Source organism: Staurois parvus, unplaced genomic scaffold, assembly GCF_062004578.1.
Source record: "Staurois parvus isolate SC_StPar_1 unplaced genomic scaffold, SC_StPar_1.0 ptg000135l, whole genome shotgun sequence".
Classification (NCBI taxonomy): domain Eukaryota; kingdom Metazoa; phylum Chordata; class Amphibia; order Anura; family Ranidae; genus Staurois; species Staurois parvus.
This window is the reverse complement of record NW_028317931.1, coordinates 3,644,005-3,668,593: the sequence shown is the minus strand read 5'-3', so window position 1 is coordinate 3,668,593 and position 24,589 is coordinate 3,644,005. Positions and strand designations below refer to the sequence as shown.

Here is a 24,589-nt window from a genome sequence, read left to right as displayed (position 1 = left end):
CCTCTTGTATTGAACTGTATTGTTGCTGTATTGTCTCCCGTTATATTGTAAAGAGCTGAGCAAACTGTTGGCGCTATATAAATCCTGTATAATAATAATATCCCTGTTTGGCAGATCACCTGATTTTTCTTTGCTGTATCTCAGTAACATTTACAAGCGTCCTCATCCTTACACTGTGCCTGCACAGGAAAAGGAGAAGCAGCACACCAATAAACCCATCTCTCTGTCACTCTGCTGTCTCCTTCTGTCTGCTTCACAACTGATTGGTTCCTTGTGCTGCTTCTCCCTCTCCTTGTCTGAGCTCTATGATACAGTGAACTACAGGAGGCTTATACCAAGAAAAAAAAAATCAGATACTTATTGGTCAGCGTCTGCATAAAAAAATACATTCAACAATGTATTCATGAATTTATGTGATTTATAACTGCCTGGAGTTCAACTTTAGGCTTCATGCATATGGAACACCCTTTTGCTCCAGGAGAGGAAAAAAGCAGTGCAAAAAATACATCTAAAGCCACGTTTGAAAATTAATTTAGGCACATCAAGTGCTTGGATAAGGAGACAGAAGAGAGCGCAATCTAAGTGCAATAAGTGCATGAAACAGGATAAAAAGCGCCTATAGAATACATCAGAGTTGTCTTTCACCGATAGATGTACCATAGAGAGTCTGAGCCAAAAGGAAAGGAAATCAGCAGCAGGAAGGCACTCTTCCTATTGCGTGTGAGGGCTATTGTTTTATTTTTACAATAAAGACTAATTGAACTTACATTACGCCCTCTCGTCTCGTTCTATCTGTTGAGGTTCACTAAGTCTACTCCAAAAGCCACCTGAATTAAACCTTATGTAGCTATCATGGATGTGATGACGTATTCAATATGGACTTTATACTGTAGATGTGGAGCCTTCTGATTTCATGCTGCACTATAATGGACTTTTACTTGTGTAAAGCACTTGAGTATTCCTTTATCCATTGGCCATGTCAAAACTTCCCACATGGAAGAAAAATATATTTAAAATAGATTTAAAAAATATAAATATATTGCCATATATTTTAAATACTACCATTTTGACCATATTCAATATATTTCAATACACACACATATATATATATATATATATATATATATATATATATATACATATACATACACTGCATGTTGAAAGGCGTTTTTATTACAAAATATCTGAAAAATATTTTTTAAAATACATTTCAAATATACTGTGTCTTTATAAATACAAATCTACATTTTTGGAATGCATTTACAAATATATGTAAAAATATATGTAAAAATTACTTTTTTATATGTTAAAAAAATCTGAAGAATATATTTTAAAAAAGTGTGTATATATATATAGATATATATATCTATATATATATATATATATATATATATATATATATATATATATATATATTGAAATGTGTATATATAAATATATTTTTGTTAAGCAGAGCTATGCTCTGAACGAAGTTCCCCACACTGTTTGCAGCTGGAGTCGGTGGCTTTACTTGTACATGCACATGCCTCCTAATTGTCGGACATGACACACGGCAATGTGAGTGTACCTATGATGTTTTTTATTAATAAATCATAGATTGTTTTATGCTGTGAAGCCTTCCTTTCTGTTTTTGACATGTTGACAAATGGTCTGGAACTGTGAGAACTGTGCAAGCCCATTAATGAAGAGAGTGGATCTATCAATCCATTGTTGGCTGTTTGAGATTGCATGATGCTCCAACAAGATAGGAAGTGGATTGCATAGTTTATAGCAACTTTTAAAGGAAAACATTTTTCTTTGTATTTTAAGTTGTGTTGAAAGAGATAAGTAATTTACTTGAAGATGCAAAGGACACTGGGTGCTATGACATCACACTTTTATGCAAAGAGATTTTTTGTACACATTTATTTCACTATATACAGTATATGTTTTTCTTTTTTTGCACATATTGCACCTGATGGTGGACATTAAGGACTTTGTTTCTGTTTATATGGATTTAAAGTGTTACTAAACCCACAACAGTAAAATCAGTCTGTATATGCAGTAAAGCATGCTTGTTATACTCACTGTGGAACCTAAGGGGTTAATCCTCTGCATTGTGTAAAAACACTGTTTGATCCTGACTTCTCTGATCCTCCCTTTCTTTCAGTGTCCCCCGGTTATCTCCTGATAAGACATATTGTATGGGCACTCTGCACATGCTCAGTTTGGTGTGTATTGCTAGAGAGGTTTTTTTTTTAATTCTTGGGAGAGTGCATGTGGTCAGTACCAGGCCAATCAGCATTGTCCAGGCAGAGGTCGGGGGTTATGCAGGTCAGTCAGGGCATAATGAAAACTCCTCCTACAAGCTTTAATCAGTGCTCTGCTGGACACAGATAGAAGTCACAAGACTGCTCTAACTGCTGATGAGAAAATGTATTTAGCAGTTTATATTTACTAAAATAATTGCACTTCCGTGTTCTGTGTACTGTGGGAGACCAGATATAATGAATGCCGGGTCTGGTGTTTAGTAACACTTTAAGGGCAGATTTTCACGGCCTCAGCCCAGTTCCACTGCACTTTGAGCAAAGCACAGCTAAGCGATGGGTTTCGTGATGCTTAGCTATGCTTTCCTATAGACTTCTATGATGTCCCACGGTCTTGATGCGATTTCAGAAAGAGCATCAAAAATGCAGAATTAAGGAGTTTTGGTGTACTTTCCGAAACTGCACCAAAACCCCAGGACCTCATAGGAGGTCTATGGGAAAGCACAGCTAACCCACACGAAAACCATGGGTTAGCTGCGCTTTAGCAAAAGCTCAGTGAGGCAGTGTGAAGCTGATGTAAAGGGTATCCAAATCTTAACAATAACTTTTTTTTTGTTCCTTTTGGCTTGCTAATTGAAAAAAAGTCCCATTAAAAAAATGTGTTATATACTTCTCTGATCCTCCCCTAAAGGGACAAAAAGCCAGTAATTACATTTATAAACCACAGAAAAAAAACAAATGGGACTTTACTGGTACAGAAAACGGACAACCTTATATTATAGTATAAAAACATGTTTCTTGAAACATATCTTCCAAAAATTTACCATAAAACAATATTTTAGCTAGTCAGCCTATTAGTATATAGCATTGTATGTCATGACAACCTCCAGAGGTCAACGTGTTTCGCTTATTAGCCTCCTCATAGAATAATATAAGGTTGTCCGTTTTCTATACCAGTAAAGTCCAATTTGTTTTTTTTCTGTGGTTCTTTATACGATATATGAGGGATGAGGTACGTTTGCAGTCTGATTTCTATATAATGATACATTTATAAACTACATTGTTTTTAAATGTAACTACCGGCTTTTTTTTCCTGCACTATAGCTCCGAAAATGAGCTGTCATTCTCCCCTTCGCTAAAGGAAAGGGGCGGGGTCACCCAGTGACATTACCCAGTGGCCCTGCCCCTTAGTAGCAGTGGGGAGAATGGCAGCTCATTTTCGGAACTATAGTGAAGGGATAAAAAAGCGGGTAATTAGATTTAAAAACCGGCAGTGATATTTAGCGGTATCTCAGTGTATACACTGCTCTTCTTCTGCCTTTCTCAACCCCCCCTCCCCATATACAGTACACACAGCCCCCTATTGGCTAAAATTTTCCTATCGGCAAAATGCCGGTATGTTTCGGCCACTGAAATTTCAGTGCATCCTAGTAAATATACTGTGCACTGCAAGTGCATTTGCTTTATATCTGAGGGGAAGCTCTGAAATGAGGCAAAGCTCTGCTGATTTTTGTCCTCCAATCAAAAATTCTGTCTTTTTATTTTCCTTGCATGTCCCCTTCAGATCTACAGCAACTATACTTGCAGTGCACGGCCTATTTGCCTTTAGTAAATTAACCCCAATGTGTGCAAGGACACATAATGGGCTATTTACTAAGACTGGAGAGTGCACAATCTGGTGCAACTCTACATAGAAACCAATCAGGTTTTATTGTCAAAGCTTATTGAACAAGCTGCAGTTAGAAGCTGATTGGTTACTATGCACAGCTGCACCAGATTCTGAGTGCTCCAGTTTCAGTAAGCCTCCATGTACACGGGACACCTCTGAACGATGGAAACTGACTGCTGGAAAACGTAGGTTAAAAAACGTCTGTTTAGCCGCTTTTGAATACCGCATTTATGTGCGTTTATGAGCGTTTGCATTTAGAAGCGGTTTTTAAAGATAACCGCAGGAGACCTTCCAAAATGCCCAGAATGCACTGAAAAAGAGTAAACAATTAACTATTTCAGACATTTTGAGAGAAATAGAGAGTAGAAGCAGAGAGAGCAGTATGTGTTGAGATTAGCTGTCTTTTTTTTTTTTTTGTGGTGTTTGGATGTGTTCCAGCTCATTTCTGTGCAGAAATTATTGCAGCAGTGTCTAACTTATTTTCTTTCATGTGAAACCTCAAAGTATGGTGTACCAGGTCCAGTTGAGTACCGGGAAAACACTTTAGAGCCTTTTTTCATCATGAAAAATGAATGCAGACAGCATCTGGAAATGGAAGAGTTAAAAACATTTTCAAAACGCAAATGCTTATAAACGTGTTCAAAAAAAGAATGTAAACTCAACTGCCTGTAAATGACTGTAAACGACGATGTGTACATGGACACATAGGAAAACATTAGGGAGAGTTCAGGGGCTGCTGAAAAAAAAAAGAAAAGCTCCAAAACATGAGTTTATCACCTGCAGTGTACATGGAGCCAGGGGTGGACTGACAACTCATGGGGCCCCCAGGCAATAGGGGATCATGGGGCCCCTGTGTCCTTGCCCAAACTCAAAAAAGCCTATGAAAAAGGTACCAGGGGCATCTCATGGGGCCCCTTACTGACCCCGGGCCCTCGGGCAGTGCCCGAGTTTCCAAATGATCAGTCCGCCCCTGCATGGAGCCTAAATCTCCCCCATAGACTAACATAGAGGGGCGTTTAGAAGCCGAAAAAATAAACAAATATCTCTAACATCTGAATTTTTAATGCTCTGTGTGCATGAGGCCTTAAACAAAATTAGAATATTTGTCCTTGGGTTATCTGAACACCTTTGAAAGTCATTGGATGTCTATGTGTTGTGATGTGTTCAACTGCATAAAGAAGATTAACAAATCCCAATTCGCTGCTTTGAACCATATCTGTTGAATATTGACAGTGCGTGTTCAGCAAAATATTTCTTTAAATGACTACACAGCTTGCAGAGTTTATTGTATTCACCTCATTTAGATGTATCGTAAAGGGGAAAAAAAATGTTACCATGAGAATTTGCAAAGAGAATAAGATGAAAGGAAACATGATAAGTTGACGAACAAGTGATCTAGATATATGATGCTCAAAGCATTTGTTCTGCAGAAGTGATGGTGATTATTGTCAGTTTTAGGTGACATTGTTTGTAGAAGCAGCTGGTTCACCATGCCAAATGTCATTTCAGTAATTGGGCATTTCCTTTCACATTCAGACAAGTGATTTGTTTGAACTGTCCAACAATAACAGCCTATTTTTGTGTGGTGGACCTGACTAATGTACTGCATAACCCGTCTACTTCTGGATATAGCCATAATGAAATGTGTTAATGTAGGGTGTAAATAGATTGGAAATGCAATCTCTGCAATCATTTTATTGTTATATTCCAGTCTGACAAAACCACAGAATCAGAAACATTGTTTGGAGCCTATGTGTCTATAGCTATAAATGTATGCTGTTATTATTTTTGTTATTTAATCACTTGCCCTCCAGTGGATTTCCCCCCCTTCCTGACCAGGCCATTTTTTGCAATACGGCGCTGCGTTATTTTAACTGACAATTGAGCGGTCATGCAACCCTGCACCCAAATGAAATGTACGTCCTTTGTTCCCACAAATAGAGCTTTCTTTCTGTGGTATTTGATCGCCTGTGTGTTTTTTTATTTTTTGCGTTATATATAAAAAAAATACGGACAATATTGAGAAAAAACTATACTTTTGACTTTTTGCTATCAAACATGTCCAGTACAAAAATTTTAAAAATCAAATTTCTTCATACATTTAGGCCAAAATGTATTCTGCTACATGTCTTTGCTAAAAAAAAATCCCAATACGTGTAAATTGGTTTATGTGAAAGTTATAGCATTTACAAATGCCGGTGTATATATACTGGAATCTAAAAAAAAAATTTAACTAGTAAGCGTCGATCAGGGAATTATAGCGGGACTGCTGGACTGTGGCAGGCATTCTGACACTGGGGGGAACTGACTTGGTGTCACTGACATCCCCAGTGACACCAGTACAGTGATCAGTGCTAATAAAAAGCACTGACACTCTACTAATGGCACTTGGCAGGAAGGGATTAACATCTAGGGTGATCAAAGGGTTAACTGTGTGCTGTTTCACTATGGGGGCTGTGTGTGTTACTTACTGTAAGCACACTGCTTTGTATGGCTATGCAGAGCCATAAACAGTGTGCAGGAGCTGACAGGGGAGAGATTTGTATTGTTTGCATACAGGTCTCTCCCCCGTCGGAGATACTCGGTGATCACTGGGTGCTGGCGAGGAATTACCGGTCGGGACCCGGCGATTGACAGCCAAGGCCATGAATGGCGTGCATCCCGTACCCGGAACTGCGTAATCAAGTATATATATATATATATATATATATATATGTGATTTTGTGCACCCATGCCACCCTGTAGCGCTGTTCTGGCTATAGGGCAGAGTGCAACTGGTTAAAAAGTGTATGTCACTCCAACATTTTATTTTCCTGATATGTGCCTGTTGTACCATATACTTGAATTAAAAAATATCTTGTTATCTTTGTTTTGCTTCCTTTTTCTAAAATTTCTGATGATCCTGCCAGGGCATGTAAGCACATTCATCCCAGTGTGGTCAGTTTTCTACGTTGCATTCTACTTGGGAGCACAACCTTCCTGTGCTCCAGTGTTCAGACTTCTGCTGACACATCCCCTGCACAGCTCCTCCCTGGGTAGATTGGTGTCCTGCTGTTTCTCTGCCTCTTGTTGACATGCTCCCCCTTCAGTCCCCACCCTCAGCTCTCTAAGCCCCTTATGCTGCTGAGAATATGTGATCACTTATAAAAAAGAATGCCTTGTATTCTAATTTAAACTGAATGGGATGTTTTACAAGGTAAGGGTTCACATTTTCTTTAAAGTGCGTTATGTATATTACTTGGATACATATTAACCCGTACTGATTTAGGTTTATTTAACTCTTCCCGCCAGCCGCATGCATATATGTGGCCTTTTGGCAGGTGGGCCTTAGCACTGACAGTCTACATATATGGATACCCAAAAAAGACAGAACTGTGCTGAGAGCTCTAGCCATGCACACTCTCAGCACAGTTACCTGTGGCTAACGGAAAGCTCACAATCTCTACTTGTGATGGAGGGAATTCCAAACACGTGACCGCTCATGATCACAAACCCCGACCCGCTTCCCGGCATCTAAAACCCCTTAAAGGGCTTGGAGGCAATGGGGCAAAGGGGTTATAAGACATTATAATTCTTCATAGCTGAACCATGTGTATTTCCTTTTACCTGCATAATATGTGCACTAATCATGTAGCTTCATGATTTCATTTGTTGCCTTCTACCCGCAGCCAATGGTAGTGTAAATCCTCAAAATCCCACATCAGCATTGTCTGTTTGTATTAATCACCACGGCAATCTGAGCTGGAAGTTCCTCTCCAACCCCCGCAGCCTTCTGGGAAACTTCACAGGTCCCAGAAGACTGTAGCCCATTCACAAAGCACATGTCTGATGAAGGGGTCCTGCGAGACTCCGAAACGTTGCCTTGCTGTAACTATGTGATCGTTCATTAAAACTGTTGGACCCATATTGGTGATCCTCGGTGTGCTGGTGACATTTTTCCCTTCCATTCACCAAGCACAACGTGTTTCGCATATGCGCAGTAGGAAACTGGTAGTGAAACTTTAAGGGTTCACTTCTGCGTTCCCTTACTGAAGATGCTGAAGCCGATTGAAGAATCATCTCAGATAAGGACATCACTGAACCCCTGGACAGGTAAGTGCCCTTATATTAAAAGTCAGCAGCTACAGTATTTGTAATAAAGCGGAGCTTTATTAACAACAGCCATTGACAGCAGGAAACTGTCATGTAAATTAATGATTAGTTACACCACGATTACGCTTGATGTGTGGCTCAAACTGAACGGGTTAAATGTTCAAGAGTTTGTCTGAATGCCCATACAGCTAAGGTCTGGTTTGAACTTTCCTTCAGACTAAACCTTAGGCTCATCCCTACCAACAGTAAAAATAATTTTGAAAAAGCCAGAAGTTTCACAGAATTCACTGATTATTTGGGAACCCCGGGCAAGAAACGTATGTACTTGAATTCCATACCCTCAGCACCTCAGAAAAGGTGAATGTAATTTACGTGAATGTGTACTTTTGGAATTCTGTGTTTTTTTACATTTTACTGGTTGATGAAAGTGAACACCCATGTTTGTGTAAGGAACAGGGGCAGACTGACAACTCATGGGGCCCCCGGGCAATAGGGGATCATGGGGCCCCTGTATCCTTGCCCACACCCAAAAAAGCCTGTGAAAAAGCCAAAGAAAGGTACCATGGGCATCTCATGGGGCCCCCTACTGACCTTGGGCCCTCGGGCAGTGCCCTAGTGCTCGAATGGTCAGTCCACCCCTGGTAAGGAACACGCTGACTGCAGAAATCACCAAAGCTGGAGAGTAAAAAATCAGTAAACACTACTCATGCACAGTGCCTTGAGAAAAACAGTGCATTTTGTGTTTTTTAGTTGTAAGCATTGAGTGTCATTTATTACAAAAAATAATGGTTGAAATTGACTAAAACTGGAGCAGACATATACTGGAGCAGACAACTGGAGCAGCTGTGCATAGTAACCAATCAGCTTCAGCTTGTTCGGATACCCCTGGTTCACATATATGCAGCCGTGTGGGCCGCGTTTTGCGTGGGCACAAGAGCCCATTCATTTGAATGGACTCCCATACCCCATGACATGCAGGGAAGAAGTCCCTGCACTTCTTCTGAAAATGCAGCCCGCACGGGAACCTCGGTTCCAAGTACGGTTGCATTTTCCAGTGCGGGCGGCGTGCCATTAGAAATAATGGCACCCGCCCGTGGGTCTGAATTCCTCTGTGCGGGTGGTGTGGATGCATGGGTTTTCGTGTGGATCCGCAGCGGCACCACCCGCACAGATGTGAACCAAAGCTGAAGCTTTGAAAATAAAAACTAAATACAAATGAGTTTCCATGCAATGCTGCTCCAGCCTTAGTAAGCCCCCCTCTTAACAGGCTGCTACCTTTTGGAGTTAATACCCAGGTTACTGTTGCATGCAAATGTAGGAAACATCTTGTCAGATTAAAAGGAATTCATATATTTAGCTTAAAACATATGTTTAAAAAAAATCCTCTAAATTTAAAGGCTCATTTTAATTCTTAGTTTTCTTTTTATGCTTTGGAGTGGTCATTAAAGTCAACACAGGTCTTTAACATTATAATACACAGAGAAAAAGCTAGCTCACAAATTGCTCAAGCACAGCATTTGGAAATAGTGACAGAACTTAAATAACTAATTAGTAACTCTACTGTATATATATTACCCATATTTGTACAGCTCCACGGAGTCAATTAGCATCCATAGTAATGTTTGATACGCTTTTTAAAGGATATTTATGTATAAAAATATTACAAATGGTTAAAAAAGACAAAGATATATCTAATTAAGTGAAATGTGAAGTAGAACATTTCTTTTAACAAGATTTTAGCTATTATTATCCCTCTAGTAAAAGAATACATGGTGGTTACTATGGACATGGTTCTCTAGTTCCTTGAGGTTGCTTCTGTGTTTGCTTGTTTTGATGATATTCATTACTATGGTAATATGAATGTGTTTTATGTGAAAAATAATTACATTAATAAATGCAGAGATTCTCATAAAAATCCTTGCTTTGTGGAGAACATTAAAGCATTAGGTCAGAAATCTCCTTGATGACTGCCTTCCTCTACAACCCCAAAAGATAGTCTTACTTTCTCAATGTCCTCTCAGTGGATGTTGGGAATACTATTTCAATTTGGCCACTTGGTTGACCCCAGGACTAGAAATTTGCTTTCTTTTGACATAATTATAGACAGATTTGAACTGCCACAACAAGCTTTTTATGGATACAGATACATCACTATGCTCAGTCTATAACCTCCACCCTGCAGTTCTCCAGACTGACCCCTTTTGAATGGACGGTCTTGGCGGGATCCTCTCAGAAGGGCTTAGTCTTGGACATCTATAAAATCCTTAACATGTTCCCGTTGCAAGCCCAAGGAAAACATGCATATATGTGCAATTGGAAAAGAGCTATAGGAGAAGAATTGTCATTAGAAGCCTGGCAAGTTGGCTGGCCTAGGCAGCGAAGGGCTCTATTTCTACTCTTTATAAAGACAATACCAATAAAACTTTTTACTTTTGGTATTTGACACCTGAACTACTTCATGCTATACGCTCGACAGTGTTCGCATATTGAACCTTATTAGCAGATGGTTCATCACCTGTTATGATGTTTATTTTCTGTTTCTCGACTGTGCTATAGCAAAAAGATGGCTACAGCAGGGCTCTCCAGTTGTGGGAGGACATCCATGGATGTCCTCCCACATGTGCGCTGTTTGGACACAGCTGATCACAGATTGTGGTAAAGGGCCAATCACAGCAGCCCTTTACCATGTGTCATCTGTGTCCAATCACAGCTGGTCACATGTAAACAGGCTTGCTGGTTATCAGTATTAATATCCTCTCATACTGTCTCTCTGTAAGGAAAGAAAAACTGATACCCTGCCAGTCTGACAGTGCACAGTGAGTACATCATCAGTGCCCTGATTATCAATGCAGTCCCATCAGTGTAGCTGATCAGTGCCCATCAGTGCAGCTTATTAGTGGTTATCAGTGCCATACATCAGTTGCTCCTCATCAGTGCCCATCATCAGTACCGCCTCATCAGTTCAGCCTCATCAGCGCACATCAGTTCAGCCTCAAGACATAAATGAAGAAGAAAAATTACTTGTTTGCAAACTTTTATAATAGAAACTAAGAAAAACTTTTTTTTTCAAAATGTTCAGTCTTTTTTCACTTGTTTAGCAAAAAATAAAAAACCCAGTGATGATTAAATACCACCAAAAAAAAAAAAAAAAGGGGGGGGAACTCCCCCCTTGTGAGTCTCTGCCCCCCTACCCACCTCCAAGCACCTGCACTTGGTTGCACCCCCTACCCACCTACCAGTACCTCTCCTTTTAGAGAATAAAGAGCCAAGTTTCATTTTGTGGTGCTAAATAATTTGTATGGAATTTAATGATATGAAGAAAATCCGAAATATAGATTCCCCCGCAGCCAGCAATCCCCCCCCCAACAGCAACAATAGATTCCTCCATCAGCAATGGCCCCCGAAAACAAAATATGACCCTAGCAACAATAAGCCCCCATCAGCTACAACAGATCTCTCAGCTGTCAGCATCAATAGACTCTCCAGCAGCCATCAACAATAGACAATAGACCCCTTCATCAATAGTAGATCCATTTCAGCCACAATTGACCCCCATCAACAATAGATCCCCCACCATCAACAATAGACCTTCCCAGCAACAATAGACCACCACACAACAATAGATCACCTTCAGTGACAATAGATCCCCCGGCAGCCAGCAAAAGCAGATCCTTTAGCACACCCCAGCATCCCTTGCCATTACATACTTTCAGTGCTGGAGGTGCTGGAACTGCGTTCCCCAACGTTCCCGCTGAAAAAAAGCCCTAACTCTAGAAAAGCATATTAGAGTTTGGGAGCTTTAGTACCTCAGGGAAGATCCAACATAGTGGGACCCCATTGGGTTAGCTTCAGTTTCTCTTGCCCTAATAGCCGTCTGGGGATCCGGAAAGCTGAGGGATCTGTCCCTTTCCTTCTTCTTGTATCTTTCTTTATCGAACTTTAATTTACTTTGTAAAACATTCTTTGTGATTCAATACATTTCCGTTAGGCTTGATGCAAACATAATACCCATTGTTTGTGTACGGGTCTATAATCTTAGAAAAAAGGAATGGTTCTTTGGGTGGAGAAGTTCTTTAATGTTGAATCTTGCTGCCTGTTTCTTATAAAGCGTATTTATGACCTCTCCTGGAATAGGAGATTGGTAGGATTTTATACTTCTTGATCTCTGTCTATGTGATAGTCTTCTTTACCTTTTAATGCAGAATGTCTCATTGAACATAGTATTTTTTAAAGAAATATAATAAAATTGTTGCTTATAAAAAAAAAAGCCTACCTGAGACAAAAGAACTTGCTGTTTCCACAACAGTGGCCTCCTGAATTTATTTTTTTATATACATGTACAATACATATGTTTGTGGTTTATTATATAAATATACAATTTTCATTTTTCTGTGAACCAAAACATATGAATATTGATCTAAGAGCATTCCATTAAAACTGAACTACAAGCCAACATAACATAATCCTTTAAGTCAGTCAAGTATAAAAATGTTTTAAATATTGCTTGCTATATTATATTAGTTTCCTATGTCCCTCAATGTGTTTTTACTACTATCCAGGGCTCCATAAGATTTACCCTCACTCCCTGTCCTGCTGACAACATTTTACCATCGAAGAAGTGGGGGGATGTCTGCAGCTAAAACACAGATAGAAATACAAATGCCTTTCTTTAGTAAAGTAGGGGAAGACCTTAATTTATTATTTCTCATAAAATACAGATTTAAAACCCCCATAAAAGGAAGAGCACAAGGCTGTCCTCCATGTGAAATGGTGGGATGGTAAACAGGGAATATCCCCTTAGGAAACTCCAAACCTACAAATCACAAAAAATAGAAAAATCCAAACTACAATAAAATGGACAGTAGCACTTTCAAGAGTATTGCTCAAATAAAAAGACTGCATGAAAACTGGTAGTGGCAAGGATCACATATGTGAACCATGGCTAATGTACTTGCATCAGGGTAATATTCCCAGTGAGAATTGGCACATCTGAATCAACTCCAGACATGGGTTTTATTGCTTGGAGATAGGAAGTAAAGATCTTTTCTAAACGTATCCACTTGTAAAGGTGAAACAACACACTCACAAGAAAATGCTGACCCTTTAGTAATGGCAAGTATTGAACTCCATAGTAGTTAGCAAACAACATACATGCAGAGAGAGCTCATCTGAATCATTCCAAAATCCAGCATGTGCATGGTAAAAGATTCTTTAATACACTCAACACATTTAGGAGCAAACACTGGGCACAACATACAAACTAGTAGCAAACTTTAAATTATCCAGCATATAGACACCTCCCAATTACTGGGCGGCTGTCATCCTGCACAATCTTCCTACCCTTCCATGTTTACAGATATATAGAACAGGCCTCAAAAATTTCCACTCACCTGTGTCTGTGTGTGTACATGTATCTGTATGTGTGTGTGTGTGTGCACACACGTGTCTGTACATGTGTCTATGTGTGTACATGTATCTGTATCTGTGTGTGTGTACATGTGTCTGTACATGTGTCTGTGTGTGTACATGTGTCTGTATGTGTGTATGTGTACATGTATCTGTGTGTGCGTACATGTGTCTGTATATATACATGTACTTGTGTCTGTATGTGTACGTTCACTTGTGTCTGTATGTGTACGTGCACTTGTGTCTGTGTGTGTACATGTGTGTGTGTGTGTTTAAGTGTGTGTAATGTGCAGAACCCAGATATGGCAGAGTTCCCCTTTAAACTCTTACACTTCTAGCAGCCTGTGTTTGTAAAAGTAAGGTTTTCAGCTCATCCCCCCCCCCTCCCTTATTTCCTGTAAGTAATATGTACCAGCTTGTAGCTAGTACCCTTATCTGCCGCTGCTATTCCAAGCTTATAGTCTGCAGAGTTTAGAAAGTCTTTTGAGTGTATAGAAAGTGAAAGAAGGAATGGCTGCATTGTCACGTAATCAGTGGTGTATACGCTTGTAAGACGTTTTCTGTAACGGATTTAGCAAATGAGAGTAGGAGCCGTCTGTTAGGTCAAACAGCACGGTTTTAAATAAATCACTTGTTTTCCTCAGAAGTCCATGTCCGAAGTTCCTTGGTTTTCCAAAATTGCTACTATAGTATGTGTCTTTGTCTGTGTGTGTACATGTATCTGTATGTGTGTATACATGTGCATGTACAGGTGTCTGTACATGTGTCTGTGTGTATACATGTGTCTATATGTGTGTGTGTTTGTGTAAGCATACATGTATGGGTGGTTTGGACAGGTTTTGAACGATGTGGTTATTATGGGTGTTAGAGTATGGGGCATTTGAGGTACTGCTGGGTTGGATAGAAGGTAGGATATGCTTGGTGGAGTTATGGTTTGGTGAGTGAGAGATTATGGGGGGTTAGGGTTGAATGTGGTGCATGGTCTAAGTATGATTGAGTGTTTAGGGGCACCCTGATGTAATGTGGGGGGACTCTAAGGACCCTGATGTACATTTAACCATGTGATTTCATGAGATAATTTACGAGGGAGTGTTTAGGGGGGTTTAGGGGCAGGGCAGGTTAGGGGTAGGGTGGGGCAAATGGTGGCGAGTAACTATTAAGACCTGGCTAGTAGCTCAGGAGTTAAAATTTTGAGCCTTGTGTAGAATACATATAAATAATGTACAACATATTAAACCAACAAGTTAAAGTGGTTGTAAAGACAGACGTTATTTACCTTCTTGCGTCTCTACATTAAGGTGAAAAACCTTCTGCATGCAGCTCCCCCGTCCCATACTTACCTGAGCGTGATCTTGATCCAGCGATGTTCACAAGAACAGAGGCACTCTCGGCTCTCTCCCTCCTCATTGGCTCAGACACATTGGATCCCGCTGCTGTCAATCACAGCCAGTGAGGATGGAGCTGGGGACGGAGCCAAGACACTCTGTGTGTCTTTTAGGCACACAAAGCCGGCTCGGGAGCGAGCACGCAGCTGTGTCACTATAGGAAGTGGCTTTCTATAATGGCACACCAAGAAGAGGAGGAGCCAAGAGTGCCAGTGGGAGACCCGAGAAGAGTAAGCATTGTACAGACCTGGTAAGTATGACATGTTTGTTATTTAAAACAAAAAAATTTAAAATCTGCCTTTTTAAAAGTCACTTTAAACTTCTTACATGTTAGGTAAACCTTAGAGATCAAGAAATCCAATCAAATCTCAATTACCGCAGAGCTCTCCCTCGCTAAACACACATCACATACTCGTAAAATCCAATCACAATTATACAAGATCTCCCTGAACATTATTAGCTATTAGTAACTATTTTCCTGGAGTAGTCACACTTCTTCTCCTATTGCTTGATTTGTTACTATCAATGAACACTCATATACATGATATGACAAATATTGAAACAGGCTTAGTGCCAGCTTTGGAATTTGTTTGGAAGGCTTGTGATGAGCCATTTGGGAAAAGATTAAACAGTCTTTGTAAAAGAAGAAAATATTGCTCTATTCCTGTGAAGATATTATAGAATTTATCAGCAGGACATTAGCTAATAAGTTATTAATATAGTCATTACTAAAGTCTATATTGGCAATAATAACTCAAAACCATCATTTTGCTTCTGTTTTACAGGGCTCACTTGCAGAGGGGCCTTCTTACCTTCATGGATCTAAGTAATCTGTCCATGTACGATGATGAATTCAATAATGGCACCAATGGTACGGACATCGAACAGAAGACACAATACAATTACTATGCCATGCTCCTTACTCTCCTTATCTTTGTCATTGTCTTTGGAAATGTTTTGGTGTGCATGGCAGTTTCCCGGGAAAAAGCTTTACAGACCACCACCAATTACCTAATTGTCAGCTTGGCAGTGGCAGACCTTTTGGTGGCAACCCTGGTGATGCCTTGGGTCGTTTATTTAGAGGTATGTATATAATCTTTGATTTTTATGCTGTGTTGGCATATATTTTTGTGGTGTTTTACAATTAGAACTACAGGTTGTGTATTTAAATATGGTCCAGATAGGATATAATTTAAAAATGGTAACATTCGGTAAACGTTAGCACCTACACAGCAATATTTATAGCCAGAGAAATGTTCTATTTCCAGAGTTTAAAGGATACATTCATGTTTGGAACATGTTACACATTACACCCATTTTTGGGGTTTAACATACTTCAGCACCTCCTCTCCTCACCCCAATCCCCCTCCATCAATGTTGCCAACCTACCAGATTGAAAATCACAGACATGACATGCATATTTTCCTGGCACAGCCAAGTTTTTACTGGCATTTTCAAAAGTAAAAAAAATACAGTTTTAAGTGCAAATTTAAGTATTTAGGCTACAAACAAGTACAATATGCAATTATCAATGTGATTTAAGGTAGATATTAAGGAAAAAAAAATTTATTATTTTATTTTTGATATACAGGCGTACCTCGGTTTATGAATTTAATGCCTTCTCCGGGACGTTTCGTATTGCGAAAAATTCATAGACAGAAACGCTGTTTCCCATAGGAATGCATTGTAAACCAATTAATCTGTTCTGGAGATCAGAAAACAATAAAAAAGTCTTTTATCTGTTCAAAACTCTTTATAAAAGTTCACTTTAAATGCATAAATACTGTACAGGGACATGATTAAAAATTTCCAGAATGGCTCCAAAACTCGACGCAAAAACCTCTCCAATACCTCCACACACAATGCCACGTGCTACCCACAGACTCCAGCATGCACGGGGACGATGCTATAAACCTCCCAGGCGCAATTCATCCTGGGGAAACTTGCTTCGTATTGAGAAACAAATTCGTAAATGCATTGATAACCAATTCATCCGTTCTGGAGGTCAGAAAAAAGTAAAAAAAAGTCTGATCTGTTCAAAACTCTATAAAGTGCACTTTAAAGGCACGGGGCCAGTGCTATAAACCTCCCAGGTGCAATGCATCCTGGGTAAACTCGCTTCGTATTGTGAAAAAAATTAGTAAATGCATTGAAAACCAATTAATGCGTTCTGGAGGTCAGAAAAAAGTAAAAAAAAGTCTGATCTGTTCAAAACTCTTTATAAAGTGCACTTTAAAGGCACGGGGCCGGCACTATAAACCTCCCAGGTGCAATGCATCCTGGGGAAACTTGCTTCGTATTGCGAAAAAAAAATTGTAAACCGAGGCATTATTTTCAATGGATTTTCATTTGTAAACCGAAAATTGCGTTAACCGAAGCGTTCGTAAACCGAGGTGCATCTGTAGTGAGTAAATAGCTCAGGGACAGGACTCAGGAAGGCAAGAAATTAGAATAGGCAGCCACACACACATGAAATGGACTCTCACAGTGACACTTACAGCATGTTCAGCAGCACAGATCCCTTCAATTCACTCCGGTCCAAAACAGCCCTGACAGTCCCGCTCCCTTCCATCCCATAGACCCACACAGGAGGCTCTGGCCAGTTCGCTCGGCTCCCTTGCACCATGACATCACATGACATGCTCAGACATTGCCTCTGCCAGACCCACCCTCTGCTGGCACTGCCTTAATACACTGTAGCAGGCACTCGGATGGTCTGGGCTGGCTCCGGACCAGAACTGCAAACTTTTTCCTGTCACTGGCATTTACTGGCAGAAGAAAAGTGCCTGTTTTTTTACTGCCAACACTGCCCCCCACTTCTTACAGTGGGCGGCTGCCCCATTCTAAATTGGGGATCCACCTACACAGCTGCATCAGTCATTCACAGGGATCTGTGAATGAATAAACTACAAGTCTTGTCTACCACCATGGCACATAAACTGGTAGTTCTCAATGGACTGCAAGGGCACTGACATGCATTGCCAGTTCCTCCAGATTTCACAGAAGTCCCATACAGAGGTATGGGCAAGAAAGCTGTAGGATGTGTCTACAGGAGCGTGACATTGCGCCCATGATCCACTGATCATGGGTGTATTGCTTTGTAGGCTCCTGAAGGAAAAATAATAAATGCACTTTTTTACTGCAAGAATAAGGCCTCATGTACACATGAACTCACTTCGTCATTAAACTCCCGTGGCAGCAGAAAAACGGTAAACGTGGCAAAAACGAGTGTAAACGTGGTACTGCGTTTAGCCACGTTTACCCATGTTTAGCTGCATTTAGCGCTTGAACTTTTATTAATTTGAGTATTTTCCATTGACTTGGATAAACGGCCTAGCCTTTAGCCGCATTTATACACGTTTTTACCGCGTTTAGCGTTTTTTGCCCAAAACGTTCCTCTCCTGAACGCAATTATTCTGCGTTCAGAAGAGGAACATTTAGCTGCCCCTAAACTCTGCTGTTCCTAAACTCTAGTAAACGCCTATGTGTACATGGACACATAGGCTTTTATCGAGTTGAGTTCAGGGGCTTCAGCAAGAATTCGCCAAAAGCTCCTAAACTCACGTTTAGGAGCAGCAGTGTACATGAGGCCTCAGTGCATTTATTATTTTTTCCCTAAAGCTGAACTTAGTCTTTAACAATCCTCCCTGTTCTTGAAATAAAGTCATAGTAATGTTACTCCTCCATTTGATAGGTGACTATAATGAAAAATTACTACTGGATTCTACCCAGTCTGTGACTATACAAAGAAAAACATCAGTACATTGATGAGGTCATCCCTGTAGTCTCTTCTTCTGTAACCCAATGCAATACAATGAGCCCAGAGCTTCTCAAAGTATTTGCCCTCTTGCTGTAAATGTTGAAAATTGTTATACATTTGTTAGCTTTATTTAAAATGAACATTTTACATAAATATTTTGAATTTTTTTGCAATGAGATTTGCTTTAAATATGGTAAAAGAAGCACATTTTGGTGTCCCCCTTACTTCCTTACTTAAATCACTTTTTATCCAACCAGATACAAATGTTATCATGGCCAGAGAAGGGCAGAGTGATTTTTACCTGCGTTCCTAATATATTGCAATAAATGTCACTCCAGAAATTGCCCTCTAACAGTCATTCTGCCCATTAAGATTGGTGAACATCTGATCTGATCATAGGCCCAGTGTACAGAGCTGATCTGAGCAGCTCTGCACCTTTTGCTTGATGTGATTGGTCATAGCGCAGGCCAATAACAGTGATCTGAGATGTACTCAAATTTGTTTTTACATCTGAGAGCCCTTCCACTACAACAGTAGAAGGGAGGTAACTGGAAAAAATGAATGAATCAGTTATTAGTTCCTGTGATCACAGGCTAGGCATGGTATTAGAAGTACGGATCATTTTTTAACCCTTTCACTGCCCCTTTATCCTACACATCTAACTTGTCTTTCTCTGTGACTTACATATTAACCCTTCACTGCCCTTATCCTTCACATCTGCATATGAACTCCTTCATTTCCATTCTCCCACTGCATGCAACCAGTACATTAAAGTCTTCAGCACCTCCTCCCCTTGACTTGTTTGCATTGTATCTATTGCACCATAACGAAGCTCAATGTTTTTATTCCATCAATACCAGCATGTTTTTTCATTTCCAAGAAAAATTGTGTCAATAAATGAGATCATTTATTGGAGTTTCTACTTTTCAAAAAGGGGTAATTTTGGGGGTGCTTGCATTTTTATTTTAACAGAAAGCAAGAGAACAGTTTGTGTTTGTTCATTCTTATTTTATCTAAAATTTAATTAGGCTACAGTGTTGCATTAATTGACTAATTTTGAAAGTGTCACAGCACTAGAAAATTCAAAATTACAAGCTGGCATTCAAGTGATTACATAAATGAATTTCAATGCAAAACTGTTGATTTCTTTTTTGGAAAATGTTTCTTATTAGAAACTCTCGATTTTACTCATTGTGCTGCTTAGTCAAAATTTGCTTAAAAAAAAAAAAAAAGCAAAAACAAGACTTTATTATGTTTAGAGGGTGTTCTTTATTTTTTTTGGGGGGGGGGCATTTTTTGATTTGTTGATTGTTTAATTTGGTTTAGCTTTTTTTGTTTTGTTTTTTTGTGAGTTTGACTGTAACGTAGATGTTATCATTGTACTTCTTTATTTCTTTGAAAAAAGTTAAATATTGAGACGAACAAGCGGGCTATTTTTGGCAGAGGACCAGGTCCTTGATAAAAAAGAAAGGACCTTCTATAAACTTCAGAAATCATTCAAAGTTCATTCCACCTTTAGCCTGGGCTCACTGTCACGATCGTGGCGTCAGACCCCAGACCTTCTCACCAAACTCGTGACCGAAGGACTAGCCGATCCAAAACCGCGATGTGACGTGCATAACAATGCCACACCCAGCTGCACCCTGCACAACGATTTTCCAGCTAATGGATACCGATCGATGTGCCAGCAGCCTGAATTGATTGTTAATGGGTCAGGTTAATTACGCAATTAACCCCTTCACACTGCCACCACCTCCTTTTTGATCAGAGAAAGAGGAAACTCGGCGCTCAGCTATAACACTATAATGGTTGATATAATCGAGGGTTAAAACAAACAGTAGCGTCTCTTTAAAGGCAGGGATTCGTAAATTGCAATTAAGAGCTATAGAAACAGTTCAACACTTTCAGAAAGAGAGATTTATTACTAAAAGGTCAAACAGGTGCAATAAAAATATTTACAGAGAAGATGTAACTAAGATATATATATATATATATATATATATATATATATATATATATATATATATAAAACAGCACAGCAAAGAGATAACAGGGAGAAGTTAAAGGGTTAAGTTACTTGCCATTAAGCCTTGGATGGAAGCAGATCACGTTTCAGAGCGAAAGGTCTCCCCAGGTGGTATATTGATGTTAAGAATGGGAGATGTCTTCAAAACTTAACTCTCTTAGGCTTGACAGCCTGCTTTAAAGTTTCCCAGCAGGGGGTGGTTCTGAATTAACAGACCAATCCCCTGTTTAGGGAGGGATCATCAGGCGGAACCCTAAACTGGAACCAACATCTTTCATAATTCATATTTTGGTCCATAACTTTCCATCTGCACAAGCGACAGTCTACCCGCGGGTATATTATTATGCAGACAAGTCTGAGGATTATTTAGATATGAATTATGAAATTATATATTGCACGGTTCATGAGTTCTATGTTTTGGCTTCCCTGATGGTCCGAGATAAGGCGAGTGACCCATCGAACTGTTTGCCTGCTCATCGTCCATCCGATGAGATGTCCGGCTTATATGTAGGTCTCTCATATTCTAAGATATGAGACATAGGGGAAAAATGAATCTTTTAAAAATGTTATCTGGGGTGGGCTTCTTGGGAATGCCTTGAACTCCTGGGAAGGCTCCATTAACGTTTTACGAGGTGTGAAATTACACAGGTTCTTTGGAGAGTGCAACTCAAACTCTCCTGGGGGGGGCTTTGTAGCTCTGGGCTCCCTGCTGCTCTAGCCTGCCAGTGACCCACAACCAGATGTCACTGTGGCCGAACAGAAAAGAAAGGGGGGAAGATGAAGGAAAAAATATATTTTAGGATGGTTAATCTCTTCGCCAAGATGGAGGTTGAAGCCAAATTGGTTGAACCGCATCCATCTCTGATGCGCACGTTTGCGACACTCACATATAGGCGGTGCGGTATATCGCATTTGATTCGCTCAGGAACCGCACCTCATTCCTGTGCAAATCACATGCGATTTGTGTGCGGTGCGATTGGAAACATACATTTTGTATGGCTCTAATCACACCGCACCCACACCAAAAACATCCAGGACCCTTTTTTTGGTTTGCACTAGAATCGGATCACATGGGTATTCATACCTGTGTGATCCGATTGTGCACATCACACTGCGTTTTGTGGACCACTTTCGGGGTGTTGTTAACTTAACATACACACCCGCAGCGGTTCGCATGAACGAGGTGCGATTATGATGCAGTGCGGAATTCGCACAGAAACCACTGCAAATTCCACACCGTATCAGTGTGAACCAGGGCTGAGACCCCAAAAACAACCCTAATTTGTATTTTCATTTGATAAAATTTGAAAAAACACCAAAATATCCTAATGTTGACAGGAACGTGGGGGGAATTGCAACTCAGTTCTTTAGTATATTTATTAATATATTATATGCATGCTGCTGTTGTACAAAACAGTTTTCTGTCTTCATTGTCCTGTTTGACAGCAGGGATAACATGATATACAGGAATAGGAGCCATCAGACCATGATGTCATGTGTTCAATGCAGGTCAGCAAAATACCATTGACTTTAACTGAGCAGTACATATAACCGTTCAGCGTTTGTGTTTGACAGGCTTTGCATTGCACTGTATTTTCTTCTTTCAGCATGTCCTACTGAGCTGCATTTGAACTGCAGGCAAATAATGTCAAACATTGCTTTTCTCGTCACATAGCAAAACACAGAGTTTATTAAGAATGTCCATCCACATGAGTCCTCAATAAGCCAGAATAATAAGGATGTTTACAGTTTAGTACCTTTTTTATTAGGGACAAAGCTTGTTCAACAGATGACCTTTTATACTGACAGTGCAATATATGTTTGGTTCCCCATTATTCCAATTTGTTTTATTCAACAGCTTATGTATGTTGATTTTGGTTTTATGCTATAAATGTTTATACATGGCTGTATGGCAAGGGAAATGCATTTTTTGGCGTATAGTACTTGAATGCTGCTGTCAGACTTATCCACCTTACTAACTGTTCTGTATCTGCCACCCGTCTCTGCCAATCCCCCCACTGGCTTCCCATTGCCCAACGGATAAAATTCAAAATATTAACAATAACGTATAAAGCCATTTATAACTCTGCCCCAAATTATATCACCGATCTTGTCTCTAAATATCACCCAAACCGTCCTCTCTGCTCCTCGCATGACCTCCTACTCTCTAGCTCCCTTGTCTCCTCCTCCCAAGCTTATCTACAGGACTTCTCCAGAGCTTCCCCCATCCTCTGGAACTCTCTACCCCAATTTATCAGACTGTTGCCTATTCTGCACACTTTTAGGCGATCTCTGAAAACCTCTGTCTTCAGGGAAGCCTATCCTGCCTTAATAATGGAATCTTCTACTCTTCCAACCAGTTCATCCCCCACAGTTACTACGTTTTGTACCACTAGCCCCTCCCTCCTAGATTGTAAGGTCCAAGGAGCAGGGCCCTCCTATCCCTCTTGTATTGAACTGTATTGTCGCTGTATTGTCTCCCGTTATATTGTAAAGCACGGAGTAAACTGTTGGTGCTATATAAATCCTGTATAATAATAATAATAATAAAAATTCATCTAATTGTTTTATTTGTACTTTAACCGCTCCCTGTCCTCCCTATAGCAGAAATACTGCTACAGGGTGGCACAGGTGCGAAAAATCATGGAGATATATATATATATATATATATATGTATGTAATTTTTCAGTTCCAGGTAGGGAGCGTGCGCGCGCCACATGCACGCCCTGCCCATGCCACCATTTGCGGCCTCGGCTGTCGGCTGATTACTCACCGGCACCTGGTGATCACCGAGTATCTCCGATGGGGAAGAGACCTGTGTAAAAACAACACAGATCTCTTCCCTGTCAGCTCCTGCACACTGCTTTGTATGGCTTTGCATAGCAGAGCCCAGGGGCGGACTGACAAATCATGGGGCTCCCAGGCAATAGGGGATCATGGGGCCCCTGTGTTCTTGCCCAAACTCAAAAAAGCCTATGAAAAAGGTACCAGGGGCCTCTCATGGGGCCCCTTACTGACCCCGGGCCTTCGGGCAGTGCCCGCGTTTCCAAATGGTCAGTCCACCCCTGGCAGAGCCATACAAAGCAGTGTGCTTACAGTGAAACACACACACAGCCAATATAGTGAAACAATACACAGCACACAGTTAACCCTTTGATCGCCCCAGATTTTAACCCCTTTCTGCTCAGTGTCATTAGTAGAGTGTCAGTGCTTTTTATTAGCACTTATCACTGTATTGGTCTCACTGGGGATGTCAGTGACACCAAGTCAGTTCACCCCAGTATCAGAAGTCCCGCTATAAGCCGCTGATCTCCATCATTACTAGTAGAAAAAAAATTCCAGTATATGTACCGCCATTTGTAAACACTAACTTTCACGTAAATCAATAAATTTTTAGGTATTGGGATTTTTCTTAAGCAAAGACAAAGCAAAGCAGAATATTTTATTTTTTACTGGACATGTTTAATAGCAAAAATCTAAAATATTGTTTTTTTCTCATAAAAATAAAAAATGCACAGGCGATCAAATGCCACCAAAAGAAAGCTCTATTTGTGTGGAAAAAAGGACATAAACTTCATTTGGGTGCAACGTTGCATGACCGCAGTTAATTGTCAGTTAAAGTAACTCAGCGCCATATCGCAAAAAATAGCCTGGTCAGGAAGGGGGGTAAATCCTCTGGAGGGCAAGTGGTTAAAAGAGAAGTATGGATTTTATAAAAAAAAAAAAAAAAAAACCATTTATATTCATCTAGGTGGATGCAGCATCAGCACTGCAGTGAAAACTGAGAGATAAAACATCTCTAATCACTTAGTTTTTCCCTCCGCTCTGAGCAGAGAGCCATGACTGTCAGTTACCGGCTCTCTGCTCTGCCTCTCCAGTGCTCATTGGAGCACCAGGCTGTGGAGGAGGCAAGAGTGGCTGGCTCAGGCTCTCTCAGTGGATCACAACCGTATGGCCAAGATCTTTTCAGAGCCTGGACCAGCTCAGTGATGTCAGCCGACAGCT

The 24,589-nt window shown here is 40.2% G+C and overlaps 1 protein-coding gene across 3 annotated transcripts in view; it reads left to right on the top strand.

Moving 5' to 3' along the window:
* DRD2 (dopamine receptor D2) overlaps window positions 1–24,589 on the top strand; it is a 530,501-nt gene that overhangs the window by 312,687 nt on the left and 193,225 nt on the right. For all 3 annotated transcript variants that reach the window (XM_089673079.1, XM_089673077.1, XM_089673078.1), the window contains exon 2: window positions 15,584–15,881. In XM_089673079.1, the coding sequence (XP_089529205.1) occupies window positions 15,615–15,881 (267 nt within the window). In that variant the 5' untranslated portion in view covers window positions 15,584–15,614. The remainder of the gene's footprint in view (window positions 1–15,583; window positions 15,882–24,589) is intronic.